General features: G+C 54.1%; 1 protein-coding gene across 1 annotated transcript; it reads left to right on the top strand.

Moving 5' to 3' along the window:
• Window positions 1–14,594: 14,594 nt before the first annotated feature.
• On the top strand, window positions 14,595–15,617 carry LOC142403119 (olfactory receptor 14C36-like). Its single transcript, XM_075489284.1, has one exon. It carries the CDS (start codon window positions 14,658–14,660, stop codon window positions 15,615–15,617), a length of 960 nt encoding a protein of 319 aa, XP_075345399.1. The 5' UTR covers window positions 14,595–14,657.
• The last annotated feature ends 5,493 nt before the right edge of the window (window positions 15,618–21,110 follow it).

Genomic DNA, 21,110 nt, shown 5'->3' with positions numbered 1-21,110 from the left:
ATCCCTTGGCTGTGAGTGACCATGCCTCAGTGACCTTCAGGGCTGTGCCTGCCTCCCCAGGGAAACAGGCACGGCCCCCTCCCCTTCTGTCTGCCTCCAAACGGCCACCTCCTCCAGCACATATAGACACAGCCCCTTAGGGTCAGCGTCCACTTGCCACCATCCGCATGTTGTGCCTCCTTTGTGCCAGCGTGGTGGAGGGAGCCCCACGGGCACTGCTGGTCTCTCACTGCTGACTTCATTTTAGCTGCTGGTCTGCACTGACGTTGAAACAGAGGAGTTTGCTGCCCTGTACAAAGCCCAGAGGTTCCTGAGGCGTCCAAGCCTGGTGATGCTCTTGCTGGTGCTCAGGGGCCTCATCACGCTTTCAAAGACACCTGAGACGGTGAGCAGGGTGTAGTCAAATGGGTCCATGTTGGCAGCCGGGGCCTGGGGCAGTGGGTAATGTGGTGGCTTGGCCTTGGCTGGGAGTCAGGATGCGGGGTGATGGCTCCAGTCACCCTCCCTGCTATGGAGGGGCCTGGTGGGTGCCTGGGGAGCCCTCCAGGCACCGAGGGTTACCAATCCATCTGCCCCTTCAGGCCGGTTGGAAAAGGGGGTGGCTGAGCAGGGGACACTGCTCTCCTGCACTCCCTTCCCTTCCCCGTGCTCTCCCTGCATCCCCATCAGTAGCCGCTGCCTGCCAGGAGGCTGCTGCAGTGACTCCTGTGCCACCTGCTGGGAAGCCGGACGGGAGGCTGGTGCTCAGCGACCAGTGCATTTTTAAAGCCAGGGTGGTCTTTCACCGCTTCACAATAAGGAAACTGTGTGTTTCATACAGGCAAGAAAAATGGCGGTCCTGCTGCCAGACATCATGGAGACCCTGCAGGATGCCAACACTGATGTCAAGATGAAGGCCCTGGTATTCCTCAGGAACATGATGGCTCACATGAAGAGGGAGGAGGCCAGCCTCATTGCTCTGCAGCTGGCGGAGAAGCTCCTGCCCCTCTTTGATGATGTAAGGCTGCCGTGGGAGCCTGAGCCCTAGAGATGGGCACTCTGCAAGACCCAGCCCTGTGGGCCGCACTCGGCCAGGGCCCCCTCCTCGCTCCTCTCCCATGGCCTTTCAGGGCTCTGGGGCCGTTCAGCCGCAGCTGCAGATCTGGCCCACAGCCCCTGCATTCAGTATGCGACCCCAGAGCATCTCCCCTCCCATCAGCCACGCTAACGCCCTTGCTCACCGTGGGAGGGAGTGGCTGTTGCTGAAGTCTCCCTGTCCTCCTTCCTACCAGGAGTCCAGCCAGGTGCGGGAGGTCTCCATCAGCCTCTTCAAAGATGTGATGAAGACTGTGCTGGAGAGAAGCAAGAAAAAGATGAAGAAGACAGTGCAGAGGGTCCTGCTCCCACTGTTCATCCGTATGAACGACCAGATCAAGAGCGTGGCCAAGGTGCAATGATGAGTGACCGGTGTCGCGGGGAGGGGCGTGCTGACACCACGGGGGTGGCCTGGGCATAAGGGGCAAGGGCTGCTGGACGTCAGAGTCTGGGAATGTGTGTCACCTCAGGGTCTCACTGCTCCACTCTTCCCTGCCCTGGTCCCACCACTGCCTTCCTCCTTCCCCCCTGCTCCATTCCCCCCTGGAGAATGGTGGGAAGGGAGATGCAGCCAGCGTTGGACTGGCCTCGCATCCTGGGATCACGGCTCTGCCCACCCAGAGCCTGGGGGTGAAGGAGCTGGCCCAGTTCAGAGTCTGTGCCCCGCTGCCTCTTCCCATAAGGGGCTGGGAACGGCTCGGAGCCTGGCCGAGAGGAGGAGGATGCCAGGTCTCCTTCCCTGGGCTGTGGTGCCATCTCCCAACCTCTGCTTCTCTGCAGGCCTCTGGGGACACCCTGCTCGCCTGTGCAGAGTTCCTGCGATGGAGGAAGCTCAGCTACCTGGCCAAGACGAGTCAGACAGACCTGATTGGAGAGTGCTTGGTGAGGACAACCCCCAGGCCCCAGGGCTGGGCTGGACCAGATCTGCCCCACGTGCCCGTGGGGAGGGCTGTGCGGCTGTGCCTGGCCTGCCCTGCTCCAGCCCGCAGCCCAGAGCCTGGAGCTGCATCCTCCTTCCCTGCCCTCAAGCACGGAGCCCCCAAGGGCTCTTCTCCAGGCCCCTCTCCCCTCCCTGCCCCCAGGGTGCTAAACAAGGTCCTGGCACATGTGAGCCCTGGCAGTGGGACAGAGGGGTCTCGGCACAGCCAGGCCCCTGTGCCTGCGGCTCTCTCTGAACCTCAGCCCCACAGGGCTCCGGGATGGGAGGGAAGGAGGGCACTGGTAGGAGGGACTGGTCCGGGTGGCTGGGGAGGGCTTCTACCAGCCCTGTGCCCTTGTGCTCTCTCCAGGTACTGCGCGACCGGAGCAGGGTGGAAGAATATGTGTGTCAGAGCCTGCCGTACCTGAAGGACGCTCAGGCCAGCTTGCGAGAGGCGGCCATCAGGTTCATCGGTGAGCCACAGCCCCTGGGGTCCCTCTTCTGGCAGCCTGGCCCCATTCCCCGCCGCCGCACTGGCAGTAAGGGGCAGCCCTGTGGCTGCCGGAGCCCCGGCTGCCCCGAGGAGGGCCCACCCCGCAGGTGGGCTCGCTGGGAGCCTTGCTCAGTCCCACGGCCCTCGAGTACTGTCCTTCCCTGGGGTCAGCCCCACTGAGGGGGAGGAGGGTGTGCGGCCGTGCTGGCAGCCGCAGGGGCCGTGCTGCTGGGAGCGTGCTGGGGAGCAGGAGGTCTGACGGGAGCTCTGTGCCTAGGGCTGGCCGCACGGCACCTGAGGAACCTAAGGAAGGAGGAGCGGTGGGATATCTGCAACGGTGAGTAGGGGCAGTGCTGTGCTGGCTGGGGCTGGTGGGGCAGGGGACAGAGGCTGGGCAGGGTGCTGCCGTGCCTGGCCCTGCTCCAGGAAAAGGCTTCAGGGGCTGGGGAACATGTCAGGGGCACACGGGGCATTCCTGAGCAGCAGCTTCCAGCTGATCTGTTTGTCTCCCCTGCTCCTCCTGGCCAGGGACAGAGATGGGTGGGGCTGGCATGGTCTGGAGGGGACTCCCGGGGGTCTCTGCAGGCAGGGGGGGTTCACGGCTGCTTTGCTTCCTTCTGTTGCAGCCATCCTGCCCTTGGGGAAAGACCCCGAATTCTCCATCAGCTTCCTGGCAGCTCAGGCCATCTACGTCCTGACATCTCAGGACCGAAAATCAAGATGGAGCCTGCGGTGGCTGTGCTGCTGGCTCGGCTGAGCCTTGGGGAAGTGAAATTGGACCCCTGGAAAAGGGCCGTATTCGAATGAGTTTTTTTTTTTTTAAATAAAGCTGAAACAAAAAGCCCCGTCGCGTGGTGTCCTTCCCATGGGGACGACCCTGCGCGTGCTGAGCAGACAGCGTCATTCCCGGCCTCTGCCGCTGCCTGCAGGACAGCACAGCCAGACCCAGGGTGTCCTTGCACCACAGGCCCAGCTGCCCCGCTAGACCACAGCACCGGAGGGGAGGAGGAGAGAAGCTTTAGCCCACCCTGCCCCTCCGGAAACACCTCGGGGCACGGAAAGGCACCCGCGCTCTGCCAAGCGGGCGAGTCGGCATTAGTCCCAGCATCAAAATCCTAGCCCATGCTTTCAGTGCCCAAAGCCCCTGTTTTGGGGCCAAAATCATCATTTTTGGGGTCCCAGCCTCTCTTTTATGACCCAGAGCCTTTCCTTAGGGCCCAGCGTTTCATTGGAGGGTCTGAACCCTAAAGGCGGAGCTGGTCGCCTGGCAACGTCCACCCAGAAGCCTATGGGGAGTCAGTAGACACGGGACAGCCAATCGCCTTTGAGGAGGCAGGGCAAGGCATGTGATTGACTGTAATCAAACAGCCAATCAGAGGAACGATCACCTCAGGGAAGGGCGGGCAGTGGTGGGGCAGGGGAGTGACCCCCTGCGGCAGCCAATGAGAGAGAAAGTATCACCTCAGGGGAGGGTGGGCCCAAACCAGGGCACAGTGACAGCCCAGGCGGCCAATCAAAGGCCAGCACCTCAGGTGCAGGGTGGGCACAGCAGCACAGCAGCCTGACCACCTGGGGCCAATCAGAGGCAGCATCACCTCAGGGGAGGAGACTGACAGCCCTCCCGACCTATGCCAGCAAAGACCGATGGGAGAAGGCGGCGGGCTCTGCCGGCGGCCATGCTGAGCTTCAACATGGCGGATGTGGGGCGTGCCCCGAGGCTGAGCAGACCCCGGCCCAGGCCCGGGCACCCTCTTCCTCCCTTCCTCCCTTCCCCTCTCTCTCCGCTCTCTCCCCTCCCTCTGCCCCAGCTGCCCCCATGTTCCTGAACCCCCCGTCTGCATGGGAGCTGCCGGCTCACACAGTTCAGTATCCCGTGGCTGTGCTACTAGACGGCAGCCATGGGCCACAGGGCTTCTTGCCACCATTGCTGCTGGCATCCAACTGGCAGTGATGAGGATGTGATGGTGAGGGCAGCGGGATGGTGGTGGGGTGTACGAGGATGGGTGGGGGCTGATGCTTGCCATGGGGCTGCCCACCATCACCTCACCCATGTCCCGTGCCCACAGCCCAAGGGCCCTGCAGCAGCCTGCAGGGTGGTGAGGAGGGGGAGGATGTGGCTGCCATGCAGCGTCTCCTCCCTGAGATGGTGGGTTGAGTAGCGGGGGATGGCGGGGCTGGGGTCCCCCCTTGAAAGCAGGGGAGGTTCCTTTCTTCTCAGTTCCTTTCATCTTTAATTGCGTGCCTATGCTGTTCCTTTTTTCCACCTTTTCTTTCTCCCTGCTTGCCCCCAGTTCCATTCTCCATTAAAGGTAATGATGATTTGGCTTTCTGGACAGATCCCAGGGGAGGTAGCTACAGGCTATAAGTGTAGGCTGGTCTATCCCTTCCGAGCTGTAGGCTACAGACTGGATAGACACAGGCTACAAGTAGAGTTACTATTACTGCAAGTAAGCAGCAGGTCCTCTTAGGGAAGCCGATATGGAGTCTTTCAAAAGGGCGTTTGTAACTGCTGTGAACTGGGGCCTTGTGACAGTGACGGTAAGGTCATCAGCCTGCAGCTCTGCAGCAGGTAAAACTACCACTGAAAGAGTTTTGATGGTGGATGCTGCTGGGTGCCTTTCATTTTGAGTACTCATTTCATTGAGCTAGAATTATTTCTTTGCAATTAATTGAGGGGGACCTTCTTGCACTGGTCTTATCTTTCTGGAGCCCCTCCTGCCATCCTTTGTCATCCAGAGCTTTCCCCTGTGTTCCTGAGAGGAGCGATGGCCGAAATGGGAACGAATCCTGTGAGTAATGGCTTCACCAGCCGGCTTGGATTTTGTGAATGCCCAAAGGCAACGGACGTGGCTGGTGCTCCATCCCTGAATGTTGATGCGCTGGCAACCTAGAGTGACTTCTGGGGTGTTTCCTGATAGCACCCAGATTTACCCAGGTGTTCTCTGTTCGACACAGACCTGAAAAATGCCTTACAAATGTCTGGTGGGAACACAAGAGAGGTTGGTGGTGGGTGGGAAGTGGAAGGGACCGTGTCCTTCTGGGGAGGCCATGGCAGCGGTGTCCCTGTAGGTGCTGGCTTTAAGCTGGCCAAGCACGCATTATCCTCTCTGCACCGTTGACGTCCTCTCATCCCTCTTCCTTTTGCCCACCCTCAATGCCCGTCTGAGTCCTGGGCTGGTGGGTTGTATTGTATTCATTACGGGTGACCCTGCAGACCATCGGTAGCAGAACAGTGTGGTGCCACAGAGAGGTAGCTCTTGATGGCCCCGGGAATCCCTGGGCAATGAGGGAAATGTTGGAAGTTGTTTCGCCCTCCTGGTGGGAGCACGCACCGGGGCTTTGTTGTCCGAGAAGCCCGTGGGGAGTGCTCCTGGCTGGACGCAGCTCCCTTGGCAGATGCTTGTGCTCCTCTCTCGGCCCCCAGCTCTGATTCGTGCCTTTCCCCCCAGCCAGGCTGTGCTGCCAGCTCTTGGGAAATGGGGGTGCCGAGGGTGGATGGTTTTCCCACAGCCAGGAAGTTCCCGTCAGCCCATCAGGGATGTTTTCTTCAGTTACAGTTTTTAAAACAACCCAGGGAAGAAGTTTTCCAAGGAAAGTTGACCCCGGAAAGTGCAGGGTTGAGCTCTGATTGCTCGCTGCATGGATTGTGCCTGTCCTCAGCCAGGCACACAGGAGCTTTTGGATGAGGAATGGGGCTATTCCAGGCTGAAGTGAGCAATCAGGATCCCAGGTCTGTTTTGTTTAAGGGAATCAGGTGGAAATGTGCAGCTGGAGCCTTCTTGGTCATTTACCCTTTTGATTTCAGTGCTGTCCTCTAGTCTGAATCTTGCAGTGTTTTTGCTGAGGCATGAAAATTAAATGGGGAAAGCAGATCTTCCTCACCCCCACACGAAGCTTCTCCTCAGCTCAAGGTGAACAAACAGAATCGCTGAGGGTGCGTTGTTTTATTTAAATGTGTATCAGATAGCCAGCATCAGGGGAGTTGTGTTTCTTTTTTCAAAACTGGAGATAATTCAGTTGGAGGGAGAGCTTCTTTGGAAGTTTCAGGTGTTTGGGGACAGAGGCCAGTTGGAGGCTGGCAACTGTTTCTTACCCGTGCCCTTGGCCTGGCGCTCACAGCTGGGAATGGGCTTTCCAAAACCCTGCTGGAAGGAGCCAGATGTGGCCAGCCCTGGCACGGCCTCAGGGTCTGCTGCCAAGCTGCCTTGAAATCAGCTCTTCCCAGCAGGACGTTGCCCAGGAGTAACTTTGAGTGTTGCTGTTGTCCTTCAGGAAGCATGGCACACAGCAAGCACAGCAGAGCTGGGCCTGTGCCAGGAGAAGACTTTAATGAGAGCCGGGGCTGATGGTGACAGTTCCCAGCAGGTGTCCAGCTCAGGAAGATGCAGGTAAGATGGCAGAGAGGGGACACGGGCTGGTTGTCACTTCTCTTGCAGGAACAAGATTTAAGAGCAGAAGGTAGGCAGGACAAGTGGGCCCATGAGGTGAAAAAGTGCATTAGGAGCTGGCGCAGTCAGGATGAGAGCAGAGGGAGAAGAGAAGGAGATGCAGGTGACGTGGCTGGGACAATGGTTCCGAGGTAGCAAGTGCCACACAAGCAGAGAGACAGGCAGAGGCATTGGGAGGTGGTGGAGTGGGTGAGAAAGGTGCCTGGGAGAGACGAGAGCAGGGGGAGATGGGAGACAGAGATGGAGATGGAGGGGAAGAAGGCGTGGTGTTGGGAGTGAGGACGCTGCTGCTGTTCAGGTGGTTGTGAGGTCAGAGTTGTGTGGGGAGCTGATAGGGCAGGAGCAGTCCCCTGGCTTGTGCATGTGCTTGTGAGGTCAGAGGTGTCTGAGGAGCTGATAGGGCAGGAGCAGGCAGGTGTGAGCAGCCATAAAGGCGACTGGGTAGAAGGGGAAATGACTGAGCAGAAGAATGTTCCTGTGAGCCCGGGAGCTGTGAGCCTGGCGACCAGAAGCATCCTTGAAACGTGCAGCTGGGCGCTTTGCAGCACAGCGAGGTACCGAGAACCCAGACACCTCCAGGTCATCTCTGAAGTGAGGCTCTGTCTGTTACGGTATTGTTGCCCCTTTGGGTTCACTTTTGGAGTTGGTTTGCTTTATCTGCCCAGCTGTGGGGTGGCAGGGTCACCTCTGGGATGGGTTTGTCCTCCCCTCTGGGATGCTTTGACGCTTTGTGAAATCTGTTTCATTCACTTTATACCAGCATTATATCTCCATATAGGTAGTCTATCATCAGTAGATCTGCTGCTGTTTTTAGGAGAAGTTCCCTCCCTTTCGATAAGGTTGTAGTCACCTGCAGTAGTATACACCTACTTGGTTGTTGCTGTTCTATCGACTCTTGCTGAAACACTGGTTGTTGTGATACAATTGATGGCTGCTCTTCTTTACTGCTGCCATAGTAGTGATTGATCCTCTCTCATGGATTGCTGATAGAAATGGGAAGCAGGTCCATGGCCTGTAGCTCCCCAGGGCTCCTCACAGGCATCTCCAAAGTGTTCTGTCCCGCTGTGGAGAGCGCTGAAGTCCTGGGTAGCAGCCCCGGACTCCACCAGGGGAGATACCCAAAGAATTTGGTGTACTTTGGCAGCAAGGCCATGCCCAATACCTCTGTGGAAGTACCTCTGTGGAAGTCTTGCCCGCAATTTCCCAGATTCTTCTGGTTTCCTCTGGAGGCAAGTGCATTCCCAGGTAGCAGACCCAGAATCTTCTCAGGAAGCTACCCAGGGAGCATTGTGTATGTTGGGGGCAGGTCCATTCCTGTTGTTGCGTCAGGACTTTTCCCATACATCTGCCGGAGCATTTTCATTTTCTTTACAGACAGCTAAAGTCCCAGGTAGCAGCATCACCATTTTCCTAGTTTGTTAGCTGAAGAGTTTTCTTTGTGTTGGAGGCAGGTCCACACCCTGTAGCTCCTCGGGAATCCTCTGAGGAATCTGTAGAATATTTTGGCCTCCCCCGGACACAGCTGAATCTTGCAGGGAGCTGTCCCAGAGTTTTCCAAGGTGGCTACCCAAGGTGTTTTGTGTATGCTGGAGTCAGGTCGATGCCCAGTAGCTCTCTGGGGCTCCTCCAAGGCATCTCCAGGAGTATATGGGTTATATCTTCAGACAGGTGAATTGCCAGGTAGCAGCCCCAGACTTTTCCAGAGTTGCTGCCCAACGAGCATTGTGTATGCTCGTTTGGATTCCTCCCAGGCAGCTCCGGAATGTTTTGGCCTGCCCTGGAGACACTGGAATTTTGCAGGTAGCAGCCCCAGACTCCTCCAAGGAATCCATCCAAGGAGTTTTACCAATGTTGGAGGCAGGCCCATGCTCTGTACCTTGGTGGGACTCCTCTAAGTCAGCTTGGGAGTGCTTTGACATTCCCTGGAAATGGCTGAATTTCCTGGGTGGCAGCCACAGACTCCTCCTCGATAGTTAGAGGAAAAATTTTCCTCCCTTGGGACTCACGCGTGTGCCCGGAAGCTCCCCGGGACTCGTCCAAGGCATCTCCATGAGTCATTTGGCTTCCTCTGGAGATGGATGAAGTCCAAGGTAGCAGCCCCAGAATCCTTTAATGTTGCTAGCCAAGGTGTTTTGTCAATGTTGGAGGAAGGTCCATGGTCCATAGCTCCCCTGGAGCTCTCCCAAGCAGCTCCAGGAGTGTTTTTGCCTTTTCAGGAGATGGATGAATTCCCAGGTAGCGGCCCCAGACTCCTCCCAGGTTCAATAAATTCAATGGAATTTAACAACATTTAACAGTGGTTTACCATGGCTCAATAAGTTTGATGGCAAGGTTCACTTTACTAATTACTGCTTGGAAGAAACATACACAGGAAAATCGAGTGAGAATCAGGTTAGAATGGTTCACACAGAGACTGGAATGGAAAGGGTAAGGAAGACCCTCCCGTTGGTTCACGAGCTTCAGAGTGGACCCCCTTGCTTTCTAAACTCCTGATGGAGCTTAGGTGCGGCCAGGTCCAATCTTAGTCTCAGACTTGGACAATGCTTCATGTGTAATGGAACTACCTACACAAAGTTTATAGTAATTAACATTTAATAGCTACCTGGATTAAAAATGTTTCATGAGTATTAATTCAGCATGCTGTTAGTCACTTAGCAAAGATCTGCTGTTGGTAAGAGGCCTCTCTTCCTCATGGAGCAACATTGAGAGGTGTCCCATCTCAAGGGGAGATCACCGCCATGCAGCCACGCTGCCTAGCAGGGAGAGCTCAAAGAAGGCTCACTGAGGCTGTCACATTCATGGAATAAAGCAGTTGGCTTGTAGTCAAATGACATGTGATGGGAAAGGGATGCATGAGAGTCCTTGTACCCACAGCTTTCTGTGTTCCTTGATAAATGAGTCCTGGAAAAGCCACCCGCTGTTCATGTGTCAGTCGCATATTAATGTGTCAATCTCATGATCGGTGTGTGGGATAATGGCTGAGTGACTTAGAAATTAGAACTTTTAGGTAAGGCACAGCATTGAAGAAGCTTCCCAGGTGGAATGCGGCTGACATGTAAGGAATCCATTCCACAGAAGTTCCCTAGGCCTGCACCCTTAGATGTTGGTAACGCCAGGGGACCTTGGTGTGCTGACTCTAAGAGGCGCTGCCCGGAGGGTGGAGCGGTGTGGAGATACCGTGGCCAGGCTCTGCGATTAAATGGGAACTTAAAGGTGTTATGGAACTGATAAGCTGCATATTTACTGCCCTGGGCCAACAGCCTGCCATGTTTTTGACAATCTGCTGTCCTTTTGGTGAACTTTGCTCATTATAACATCATTATTATACCAAAAACACACCTCCATCCCAAAAGCTCCCCGCCTCCAAGGTGCGACCACCCCTCACTGAGCTTGCACACTGAATTTTTCTAGTTTATTCCTTTAAAAGCGAAGCGAGAAAACTTTACACCAATCCTAAACAAAGGTCTGTATGACTAGAGTCACTCAAGCTCCACCCAAAAGGTGAAAGATAGTATAAAATGGTTTAAGAGAAAGAGAATGTTAGGGAAGACACCATCATGTACCACTCTGACATTTGGGATCAGTCGACGGGCTGAGCCTCTCTTTCCCCCCATCGGGACGCCTTTGGGTAAGAGTCGAACACTTGGTTATACCAAGTGCCTCCCCGGGAAACTTAGAAATCTCTATAGAGTCGCTTTATTATCTTTTAACGCGTTTGTAGCCGGCCGTGTTACTCATATTCTTGGTATTTGCACATGCTTTGCAGACTGTGAATTTATCACCGGTAATCCAAAGCACCTGTGTGTCTGTTGCTCTAATAAACTGCACTCTTCATTGATCTAGCCATGGTAGTTTTCCTTGAACACGACCACACTCTTTAAGTGTGGCTGTGATAGTTCATGCAACACAACCAGACTGGGGCTGTAAGCGCATTATTAGTGAATCCGTAATCGTGAAGTTCAGTACACTGGACGCGACCGGACTTATAACGTTGTAAATTAATGCTGTCGCCTTAGTGAAAGCCCTGAGAGGGCTCTGGTTCTGCTAAGTGGCTACACACACAGTCCTTAGAAAATAAACCGTTGACCAAGTCTGAGACTGAGACTGGACCTAGCCGCACCTAGCCTCCTCTCTGAGAAGGAGTTTAGAAAGCAAGGGGGTCCTGTCTGAACCTCGTGACTCAACGGGAGGGTTCCCCCCAGCTACTCCTCAGACTCCTATTTGTAACGCGACAGTAACTCTTAACGCAACACGGTGTGCCAAGCTCACAGGCATCGATGGTCACTGTGTCACTCTGCTCCTTTGGAGGTTCTCAGAGAACAGATAGAAACTAGAGGAGTTCTTGGCTTGGCTATGGCTCAGGCCTTTACCTCCTTTGGAGCCTGAACCAAACTAGCACTACTTTAGTCAAGGAGTCGAGTGCACCCATCACAGTAGTGACGGCTCCTTATGATGCCCTTGAATTCCATCTTGAGTTTCAGCTGAATATCTATCTATCGAGCTGGCAGGGTGCTGTCCTTGAAGACCAGCTGTACTGAGCTCTGTTGCTCTGCCATGCTTCTGACCACTGGATCCCCACTGTGGATACCAATTGTGGGCATTGCTTGATAGCAAAGAAATAATACTGAGATCTGTCCAGCTTCTCCAGCCTTCATTGCTCACAGATGCAGTTAGATACGAAATGTAGACATGAAGTGTATTTGTATAAACATGTCCTTGGAACACCGTTTCTCCATTCAAAGTGTTCACAGGAAATACATTTTTGGAAAGAGCTGCATGAATCTAGATTTCCATAGGGGGAGGGAAATTGCCATCAGCTTGCTGGTCCATGTGCATGGCCTGTGAAAAAAGGCCAACATGGAAGTTCTTGAAATGAAGACTTTTTGCACACGGATTACACCAAGGTCTTTTCTGCAGATGTTTCTACTTCTGCCTAACATCTTCATGCAGGGGTTGATTCCTCGGCTGTCCAGAACACGGGCTGCCCTACCCTGTCCTACGTGTGTGCCTTTTTCCCTGTGGATTTTAGCCACCCCACTGCTTCCCCAGCTCACTCTGACCCTGAGATCTCCCAGGCTTTACTGACGTCTCTCTGTCAGCACTGGCTATTCCTTCAACCACAAACCTTTGCTTTCCTGAGGATTTGCCAATGTCTGTGAGTTCCCCACAACCTGTCTGGCTTCTTCCAATACGCTTCTAAGGCTCCTCTAGCACCCAAGATATCACAGCCCCAGACTTGCTTCAATCCTCTGTTTCTCTCCGTATCCCCGCACCAAATTACAAATCCTCCTCCTTTTTCTGTCTCAGAATAAATTTCATGCTATCTCACTTCAGCATGACTCTTCCTCCCCCTGCTATATCATGTCTTCTTCCTGCCTTTAAGACATTGAATGCTACAGACACCCCGCTCTCTCCCTGCACTTCCATGGGTCTCACAAACCCCTCCCCTTCTCAAGGGGGTGAGGTGGCCAAAGGGATACCCCAGCAGCATCCAGGATGCTGCCCCAGATGACGCCCTGTCTCTCAGCATTGCTCCATTACAGCTTTCAGGTACCTGCACATATCTTGGAGCACCTCTGGCACTTCAGATGTCACCAGGTGTTTGTGTCTGACAAGCTCAGCCCTGGCCTCCATCTCCAGGAACGACCATGGGAGCTGAGAGAAAGAGCTCACATGCAGGTGCCTATGTTGTGCAGAGCTGAACTGAGGCCGGAGGAATCTCAGCTCCAGGTTGGTTCCTTCCTTCCTTCCTTCCTTCCCTCCCTGAATTCCTTCCCTCAGCAGGGGCACAGGAGACTCCTTCTCCCTGTCACTGTCTGGGTTGTCCTGCCTAAAGATGGGTTGAGGAAAGGTGATTCTTGGACCTAACTGTGTCTCTGGTAAGAGAACTGCTACTGCTGGAAGTACGTTTCTCTCCCCAGGTGAGGGAGGGAACATGAGTGCTGCCTTCAGCCTGTTTCCCAGCAGGTTCCCCTGCAGCCCCAGGGACACCTGGAGGGAGCCCAGAGGGGGCAGAGAAAGTCCTGCCTTGGGCTGGTCCTCTGCTGCTGAGCTGGGCTGGGCTCCTGGCATGGAGGGAGCTCCTGGCAAGCGGGCAGCGCTGCAGAGAGACAGCTCTGCCCAGGAGCAGCTCCTCTGCAAAGGGCAGCAGGGCTGAGGGCACTGCCTGCAGGTGCAGAGGGGAGGTGAGAGAAATAAGAGAGATGTTAGAGGCTGTGTGGGATGAGATGGTGCTGAGAGCTCGCTGGAGGAGAAATCTTCACAGCCCTCTACGTGGTAAGTCTCTGGCAGCAGGGCAATGCACAGGAGTGTCTTGGAGGGCTCTCCTAGCCATGGCACATCATGCTGCAGATAGGGATTGGCAGGATGGCTCTCAGGGTTTCTTTGCTGTGGAGAAGGACAGGCTCCAAAACAGGGCTCCCCTGCCACACTGTCAGAGGACAGGACATGGCAGCTGCCTTCTCCTGGGGCTGGCTGCAGGGGTGTGCAGGCAGGAGTACCCAGGGCTGTTCTTCAGAGCAGGATCCTGGTGCCGCAGGGGGCTGAGTGATGGGGCAAGGACTCTGCTGCCTGCCAGGGACAGCACCCAGCCTGCCCGGGGAGCTCCCCAGGGTGCTGTGGGGAGAAGCTGTGGGTGGAAGGAGGGACCCCACGCAGGACAAAGCAGGGCACGGAAGGGAAGAGAAGGGCAAGGCAGGGTCCTTCTGCTATCAAGAGTCTGCTTCATGGGTCAGGGCTGCTAACGGCTCCAGATCACCCCCAGAGCATTTCCAAGGGGATTTTTCAACAGGAAGGTCAAGGTGAGGGTTACTTGAAAGGGAAAGAGCCTGAGCTTTGAGTTTTCTACTCCTGGTTGGCTGGGTGATGAATGACAAATGCAAATTCATCTTTCAGTTTTGGGTGGGGATCTGAGACTCTTCAGCTGTTATGCTGACAGATGTAAAAGTCTCACAGAAGCATCATCAACTCCAGCTTCCCTCTGCTTCAGCTCACAGAGAGCTCCAGCATCACCTGTGCAATCTCCCCATGACTTTGAATCCCTTTGCAGAGAATCCTGCTGATGCTGCTTGTTTCCTTCCCCTCCTGTCTGTGCTTCCCTTGCTCTTCCCCTCAACTTGCTGGGGAGTGGGGTTTCAGCTGCAGCTCACATGCTGACCCTGTGGGTCCTGTCATGCAGATGGGAATTCCCTTTTCTCTACTCTGCCCTGTTTCTTTTGGGGGATAATATGTGTGTGTGAACATGCTGGAGGTCAAAGAGGTGCAAGCACAAAGAAGCCAGGAAAAAGGCTGATGCACAGACCACCTCCCCTCTCTGGGCACTAAGATGTAGGCAATCCTTTTGTCTCTCCCCAGGTACAGCTGTTCACTCCCAGTGCAGTAAAAATGCTCTTTTTGCTCCCAAAGAACAATCCCCTGGTAATCTTACGGTTATGAGTGGGTAACATCTGACCTAAGCTGTGAGCAGGAATGCCTAATCCTCACCCCGCCCCACTGTAGGGCAGGAGTGTCTCCTCTGGAGCCCACAGCTGAGACCCTGCTCCTCACTGTACACTCAACAAGCAACCAAAGGAGCTCTACAAAAGGAGTTGAATGAATGTGCTCCCAAAGAATAAGATAATTTGAGCATTTCTGTGAGAAAATTTGAGTTTTATTTCAAGATGTTTATCCTAACCTGTCAATGACCTCTCTTCCTTGGACAGGTCCCCATGCCCTGAGGTAGCAGATGTCCAACAACAGCTCCAACACTGAGTTCCTCCTCCTCGTCTTTGCGGACACGCGGGAGCTGCAGCTCTTGGAGTTCTGGCTCTTCCTGGGCATCTACCTGGCTGCCCTCCTGGGCAATGGCCTCATCATCACCACCGTAGCCTGCGACCACAGCCTCCACACCCCCATGTACTTCTTCCTTCTCAACCTGTCTGTTGTTGATCTGGGCTCCATCTCCACTACTGTCCCCAAATCCATGGCCAATTCCCTGTGGGACACCAGGGCCATCTCCTATGCAGGATGTGCTGCCCAGGTCTTTCTCTTTCCCTTCTTGATGTCAGCAGAGTTTTATCTGCTCACCATCATGGCCTATGACCGCTACGTTGCCATCTGTAAACCCCTGCACTACAGGACCCTCCTGGGCAGCAGAGCTTGTGTCCACATGGCAGCAGCTGCCTGGGGCAGTGGGTCTCTCACTGCTGTGCTGCACACGGCCAATACACTGACAATCCCCCTCTGCCACGGCAATGCTGTGGACCAGTTCTTCTGTGAAATCCCCCAGATCCTCAAGCTCTGCTGCTCACGCTCCTATGTCAGGGAAGTTGGGCTTATTGTGGTTAGTTTTGCTTTGGCTTTTGGGTGTTTTGTTTTCATTGTGCTGTCCTATGTGCAGATCTTCAGGGCTGTGCTGAGGATCCCCTCTGAGCAGGGACGGCACAAAGCTTTTTCCACGTGCCTCCCTCACCTGGCCGTGGTCTCCCTGTTTATCAGCACTGCCATGTTTGCTTGCCTGAAGCCCCCCTCTATCTCCTCCCCATCCCTGGATCTGGTGATGGCTGTTCTGTACTCGGTGGTGCCTCCAGCAGTGAACCCCCTCATCTACAGCATGAGGAACCAGGAGCTGAAGGACTCCATTAGGAAGGTGATTTCACGGATGTTTGTCAATATTGATAAATTTTCCAACACTCTTCACAAATGATATCTAGTTTATCCCTATGCAGGCCTGTACTTTTTTTCTGGTTTTATCCTTGATTTTTTTGTCAGCAGTACCTCTATTATTATTTATGGTTATTATGTTCCTACATAATCATTTGTGTTCAGCTCACTCTCCTGAGAAATTAACCCGTCTCACTGTCCCTCTCCCCTGAAACCTGGATAAATGTTTTTCTAACACTGTTTCAGAGCTGACCCTCTCATAGCATCTCTGTAATAAAATGACATCTCCCCCATGCAGTTCCTCAAGGTTTGGCTCTTCTTCCACAGCTGATCTCAACAACAGGCCCAGGAATTTCATTGCAAAAGGTCCTGAGTAAAAAGCTCGTTGTCACGTGGGTAGCTGTTAGAGAACAAGGGTTGGATTGAGGACACGTGGTGTTGTCTATTGACAGTGGAGATGGTGAACAGTCACCGAGATGCTGTCATACTGCGCTGTCCCAGTGCGTGACAGGGCAGAGGACATCCTCCAGGAGAGGAATCTGGAGCTGCCTGGAGAGCCCGCGACATACGCATGGACCGCGGGTGCCTGGGGTGGTCACTGCCTGGAGCCCCACAAAGTGAGAGGTTGCCCAAGGTGGAGTCAACCCAAGGGAAAGCACTAAATCCAGGTGTCTGCAAGGAAACAAAGATGGACATGGCCAACCCTACACAGACCAGCTCCAACAGGCAACAGCACCTTTACAGCCACCACACCACCAGCAGCACCTGCACAGCCACGAGCAGCACAGCTGGCCCCATCCCGTTCCCCCTCTCAGGCTGATCTGGTGTGAAGGCTGCACGAGTGCTCCCTACATTCCCGGCAGAACTTACCTGCAGGCTTACACACCCCCGCGGTCCCTCCAGTGTGGGCCTGGGCTTTGGGTCTGCCCACACTCAGAGATACTACCCGCTTGGCAGTTCCAGCCCTGGGTCTCTCCAGACCCTGGTGTCCTCGTCCTCCTTGCCAGCCCCACTTAGAACTGACCAGCACAGCACGTACATACATTCACGCCCAAACACACACACAACAGTGAGCCCGCTCAGACAGCAAACAGCCAGGAGCAGAGTTTCATAAAGGGTGTAGTTTAACCCTGGTAGGCAGCTCAGCACCACACAGCTGCTCACTCGCTGCCCCACAGCACAGTGGGGGAGAGGATCGGAAGGGTAAAAGTGAGACAACTCGTGGGTCGGGACAAAGACAGTTTAACAGGTAAAGGAAAAGCTGTGCGTGCAAGCAAAGGAAAATAAGGAATTCATTCACTGCTTCCCATCGGCAGGCAGGTGTTCAGCCATTTCTGGGCAAGCAGGGCTTCATGACACGTAACGGTGACTTGGGAAGAGAAATCCCATAAATCTCAACGTTCCCCCTTTCCACCTTATTCCCCTCCCCATCTTTTATTCCTGAGCGTGACATCCTATGGTATGGAATATCCCTTTGGTCAGTTGGGGTCAGCTGTCCCAGCTGTGTCCCCTCCCAACTCCTTGTGCACCCCCAGCCTACTCGCTGGCGGGGAAGCGTGAGAAGCATGGCATTGTTTCCCATGGCACGTGCAGGTGGCTTCACCCCAGGGCAGGGCCTCACCAGGGGCCCAGTCATCTGTCTGCAGCCGTCCCATTTGGTGTCCTTGATGACCTCATGACGCCTGCCTGCTCCTGGCCAATCACATTGCTGTCATGAGGTGACCTCACAAGTAACAGCCCAACCACATTGGCTTTGCCTACCTCTACCCCTCTCCACTGCCTGAGCTGTCATCTGTGTGGCTTTGGGGTTGTGATGCACTTGGTGATGTCACAGTATCGGCCTGCCTGCCGCAAGTCAGTCCGGTTACTGCAGTAGAAATGGCGTCTCAGTCACCTCCCAGCCATGTCACCTTCACCTTCCTCTGCATCCCCCCTCTCCCAAGCTCTCAGCACTGCTGGGTGGGGTTTCCAACACTCCAGGCGACATCACTGCGCATGCCTCAGCACCTGGCCACTTGGGTTCTTTCCACAGAAGTGACTTCAAAATCCACCTCCCAGCTACGCTGCCTCTCCTTGCATCATCCCTCTCCAGCAACGGGAGCACCCTCCGAGCCAACCTCCCAGAACCCTTCCCCTTTGCCTGCCTCTCCTCTCCCCTCTACAGCGCTGTCGTTTCTGCTGGGCAGGCAGCAACGTGCTCCCCACAGGGACTGCAGAGCCCTGGTGGGACAGCTCGAGTGGTGGGAGGGCAGCCATGGACGGCAAGGGCTCCTCAGGAAGGCAGGCAGGTGTGTGAGGAGGTGGAACTGAGCTCTGGGCAAAGGGGAGGCTGGCGTGCACAGAGCCTTGCCGTGGAGGAAGCCTCATGGTCACAGGTCCTCAGTTACGTGGCAAGTTGAGCCACCCCCCAGTCTGCTGGGAGGGCATCAGGTCTGGGCACAAGTAAGCCAGGAGATTCCTGAAGGATGTGGAAGACCACATCTTGACACATGAGACACTCGATGAGCTGACGAGGGCTGGTGTCTTCCTGACAGACAAGGTGGCTCTGGCTGGGGATGGGAAGGATGAGGGCAGCCATGGCTGCAGTGACCATGAGCTGGTGGAGAAGTAGGACACCTAGCAGGATGAGAGTGCAGGACTGCAGGAGAGCTGATTTCAGTTAGCTGAGGAACGGCTTGGAGTGTGCTGGAGGACAAAGGGGCTGTGAGTCCCCCCGGATCTTCAGGGACAACATCCTCAAAGCCCAGGAAGAAGCCCGTCTGAAGTGCAGGGAGTGGAGCAGGGCCGGCAAGAGGTCAGCGTGGATGAAGAGGGACCCCCCTGACTTAGGAGGTCAAACTGCAGAAGGAAGAGCAGGGAGGCTGGAGGGGACCAGGCTGCCCAGGAGGCAGACAGACACCTGGCCTGGGGGTGCAGGGATGGAGCCAGCAGAGCCAAAGCTCAGCGGTGGCTGGAAGTGGCCATGCATGGGGAGGGCCCCCAGAAGGGCTTCTCTGAATGTGTTGTCAGCACAAGGAAGGCAGCTGAGGGAAACCTGGTGCCAGTGCCCCGTGGGCAGGGGACGGAGTGACAAAGACAGTATAAAGACAGTAATTCGTGGGAACAAAGATGCTTCCTTTGAGAGTGCTGGTAGGAAATGTATTTTGCTGAGTAACTGGACACACCTACACATTTTTCTATACATTGACATATACATAAATACAGGTTTTTCCATATACTCACATAGGAAGACAGATAACACAGATTTGATGAGACTAGTGCAAATTTGGCCATCCAGAAAGAGGAGAACGTTTCCCCACAGCTTTGTACCTTGCTTTCCTCCATCAGGCAAGAGTGGTCAACACCTCCGAGCGTGAGTGACTCTGTGCCAACAGTTAGGGGTGGCATGCACAGTCCAGGGCAGGGAGTGTTTATAGGCCTGGGCTCTGTGCAAGACACAAAAATTATCTTTCTTAATGCTGTAGGCCTCAGTATGATGGAAATTTTGAGAACATTTGACAAAAATGAAGCAACAAGGAAATAGAATGCAAGATGTAGAGTGAAGGAAAAGTCCTGTTGCAACTTTAAGCTTCAAACACCTTTGATGTTGTTCTCCTCCTGGCTTTGTTTTCTCTTGTTTTAATGTACTGATCTCTGGGGGATTTGTGTACTGCCTTTGTTTGCAAAGGGAAGCATTCATAAAATTGGGGTGGGATGCAGTTCCAGGGACAGGGGCACGTGGTGCCAGTGGAGGTGCCCCGGGACCCTCTGCCCAGGCTCCAGCTGCAGCTTCCGAGGGGCTCTCGTCTCCAGCAGGTCCTCTGTGACAGCTGCCCGTCCCAGGCACCTACTGCAGAGACACCGGGTCCTCAGAGCTGGCACTGGACACTGATGGTCAGACAGCAGAGCTCTGCCTGAAAAGCTGAGGAATTTTTACACGTGTTTGCAAGTATAAGCGTGACCTCATCAGCTGAAACAACTGAATACTTTTAATAAAATGTCGGTGTTTTCCCATGAGATCAAATGTGGGGTTTTCAGGATGTGCATTAATAGCAAGAGGAGCACTACTGACCTTCCTCTGTAGTTGCATGGTCAGTACTCTGTCTGTTAGGCCATGCATTTAATCTCCCTCATCTTTCACATATTCCACCTGTCCTAACTAAATTGACCAGGTCTGAAGTCACCTTTCCAGCAGCCCATCTGCACAGAAACACTGGCAATTGCTCTCTAGCTTTGCCTTCCCCTTACTCTTTGGTCATTCAGGCACCCCTCAACAATCCAGTAGCTGCTTTGAGCTTCAGGGAGTTAAAAGCCTGCCTATCTTTCAGTAGTCTGTCTAATTTAGTCTAAAGAGCCAACTCTTTAATTGTGTCTATTTTATAATGTCCTTTCTGTCTAAAACATTTCTTGCGTGATTATGCCTTGTGGGAGGTGAACCTCATGGGTGGCAGCTTGTACTTGGCATACACTTGAGGACTGTGTTTTATTTGAATGGTGAATCTTAATCAGTTTTATGTTGTTTGCTCAAAATTAAGAAAATCCCTCTTTGCCTTTGTGCAGCCAGGTCTCTAAGGAAAGCGGTGGGAGCTGGTACGAAGGAGCTGTACCATCCAGCTGCAGACTGCAGAGGAGAAGTCTGATGTAAGGAAAAGGGACACAAGTCCCAGGTGGCTGATGAGAGACATGATGGGGTTGGGGAGGTGAGGAGCAAGGTTGTCCATACTGTGTCAGACCTCAAGGGACAGCTTCTCCTACAAGTGCAGACCTCCTCAGGAGAGACCCTGGATGAATATCAATCAGAGAATGCTCCTATTGTCTCTTCTCTAAACTGAAAATTAATAAAATACACCCTTTAAAATAAAAGATCATGTTTATTAGAAGTTCTTTGAAATCTTTCTCCAGCAGTGCACTAGGAAACCTCTCTAATTAACTGTACAAGTCTAGAAGAAAATGACAAGAAGGCTCACAGCTTGTTAGGGCTTGCTTTATTTTAATGAGCCCCATGGGGCATTTGGTGCTGAGTCCTGGAACCTCAGGTACTGAGAGGAGATTGCACAAACCTCTCAAAGAGTCAACACCAAAAGCCAAACCCAAAGTACCTTGAAGCATTAATGAGCCCCACTGAGGGCCATTACTGACAAAGCCTCCCCAGGGACTCGTTAGAGCAGACAACTGGAGGCCATGATGACAGGTAGGCAAAGGCACTGTGCAGGCAGCTCAGATGATGAGAAAACCCTGGCTTTGTTCTATGAAGCAGAAAAGCCAAGCTCTGACCCCCAGCCCCGGGGAAGGCAGCTCCTGTCCTTCACACAGTGCTCAGGGCTCTTCCTGGGGCAGTGGGATGTGGGGTGTGTGGTGCTGAGGGAAGGACAACGCTATGACAGTTCCCAGCCCTGCTGGGGGTGTGCAAGGAGGCAGTGAGGCCCCAGTGCCTCAGGACAACGTCTCTCCTCATAGGCCTTGGTAGCATGGATGACTGCCATAGTTCAGAGCAAAAACCTTGGTGACTTCCGGCCTTGCCAGCGCTCTTTGCCATCTCCACCACAGGTTGTCCTAT

This window comes from Mycteria americana, unplaced genomic scaffold (genome assembly GCF_035582795.1).
Source record: "Mycteria americana isolate JAX WOST 10 ecotype Jacksonville Zoo and Gardens unplaced genomic scaffold, USCA_MyAme_1.0 Scaffold_111, whole genome shotgun sequence".
In the NCBI taxonomy this organism is placed as follows: Eukaryota; Metazoa; Chordata; class Aves; order Ciconiiformes; family Ciconiidae; genus Mycteria; species Mycteria americana.
Note: the sequence above shows the minus strand (reverse complement) of the source record. Positions and strands in the feature narration are given on the sequence as shown.

Coding starts and splice junctions, on each gene's coding strand:
- LOC142403119 (XM_075489284.1), top strand. CDS start 14,658: ATGTCCAACAACAGCTCCAACACTGAGTTCCTCCTCCTCGTCTTTGCG.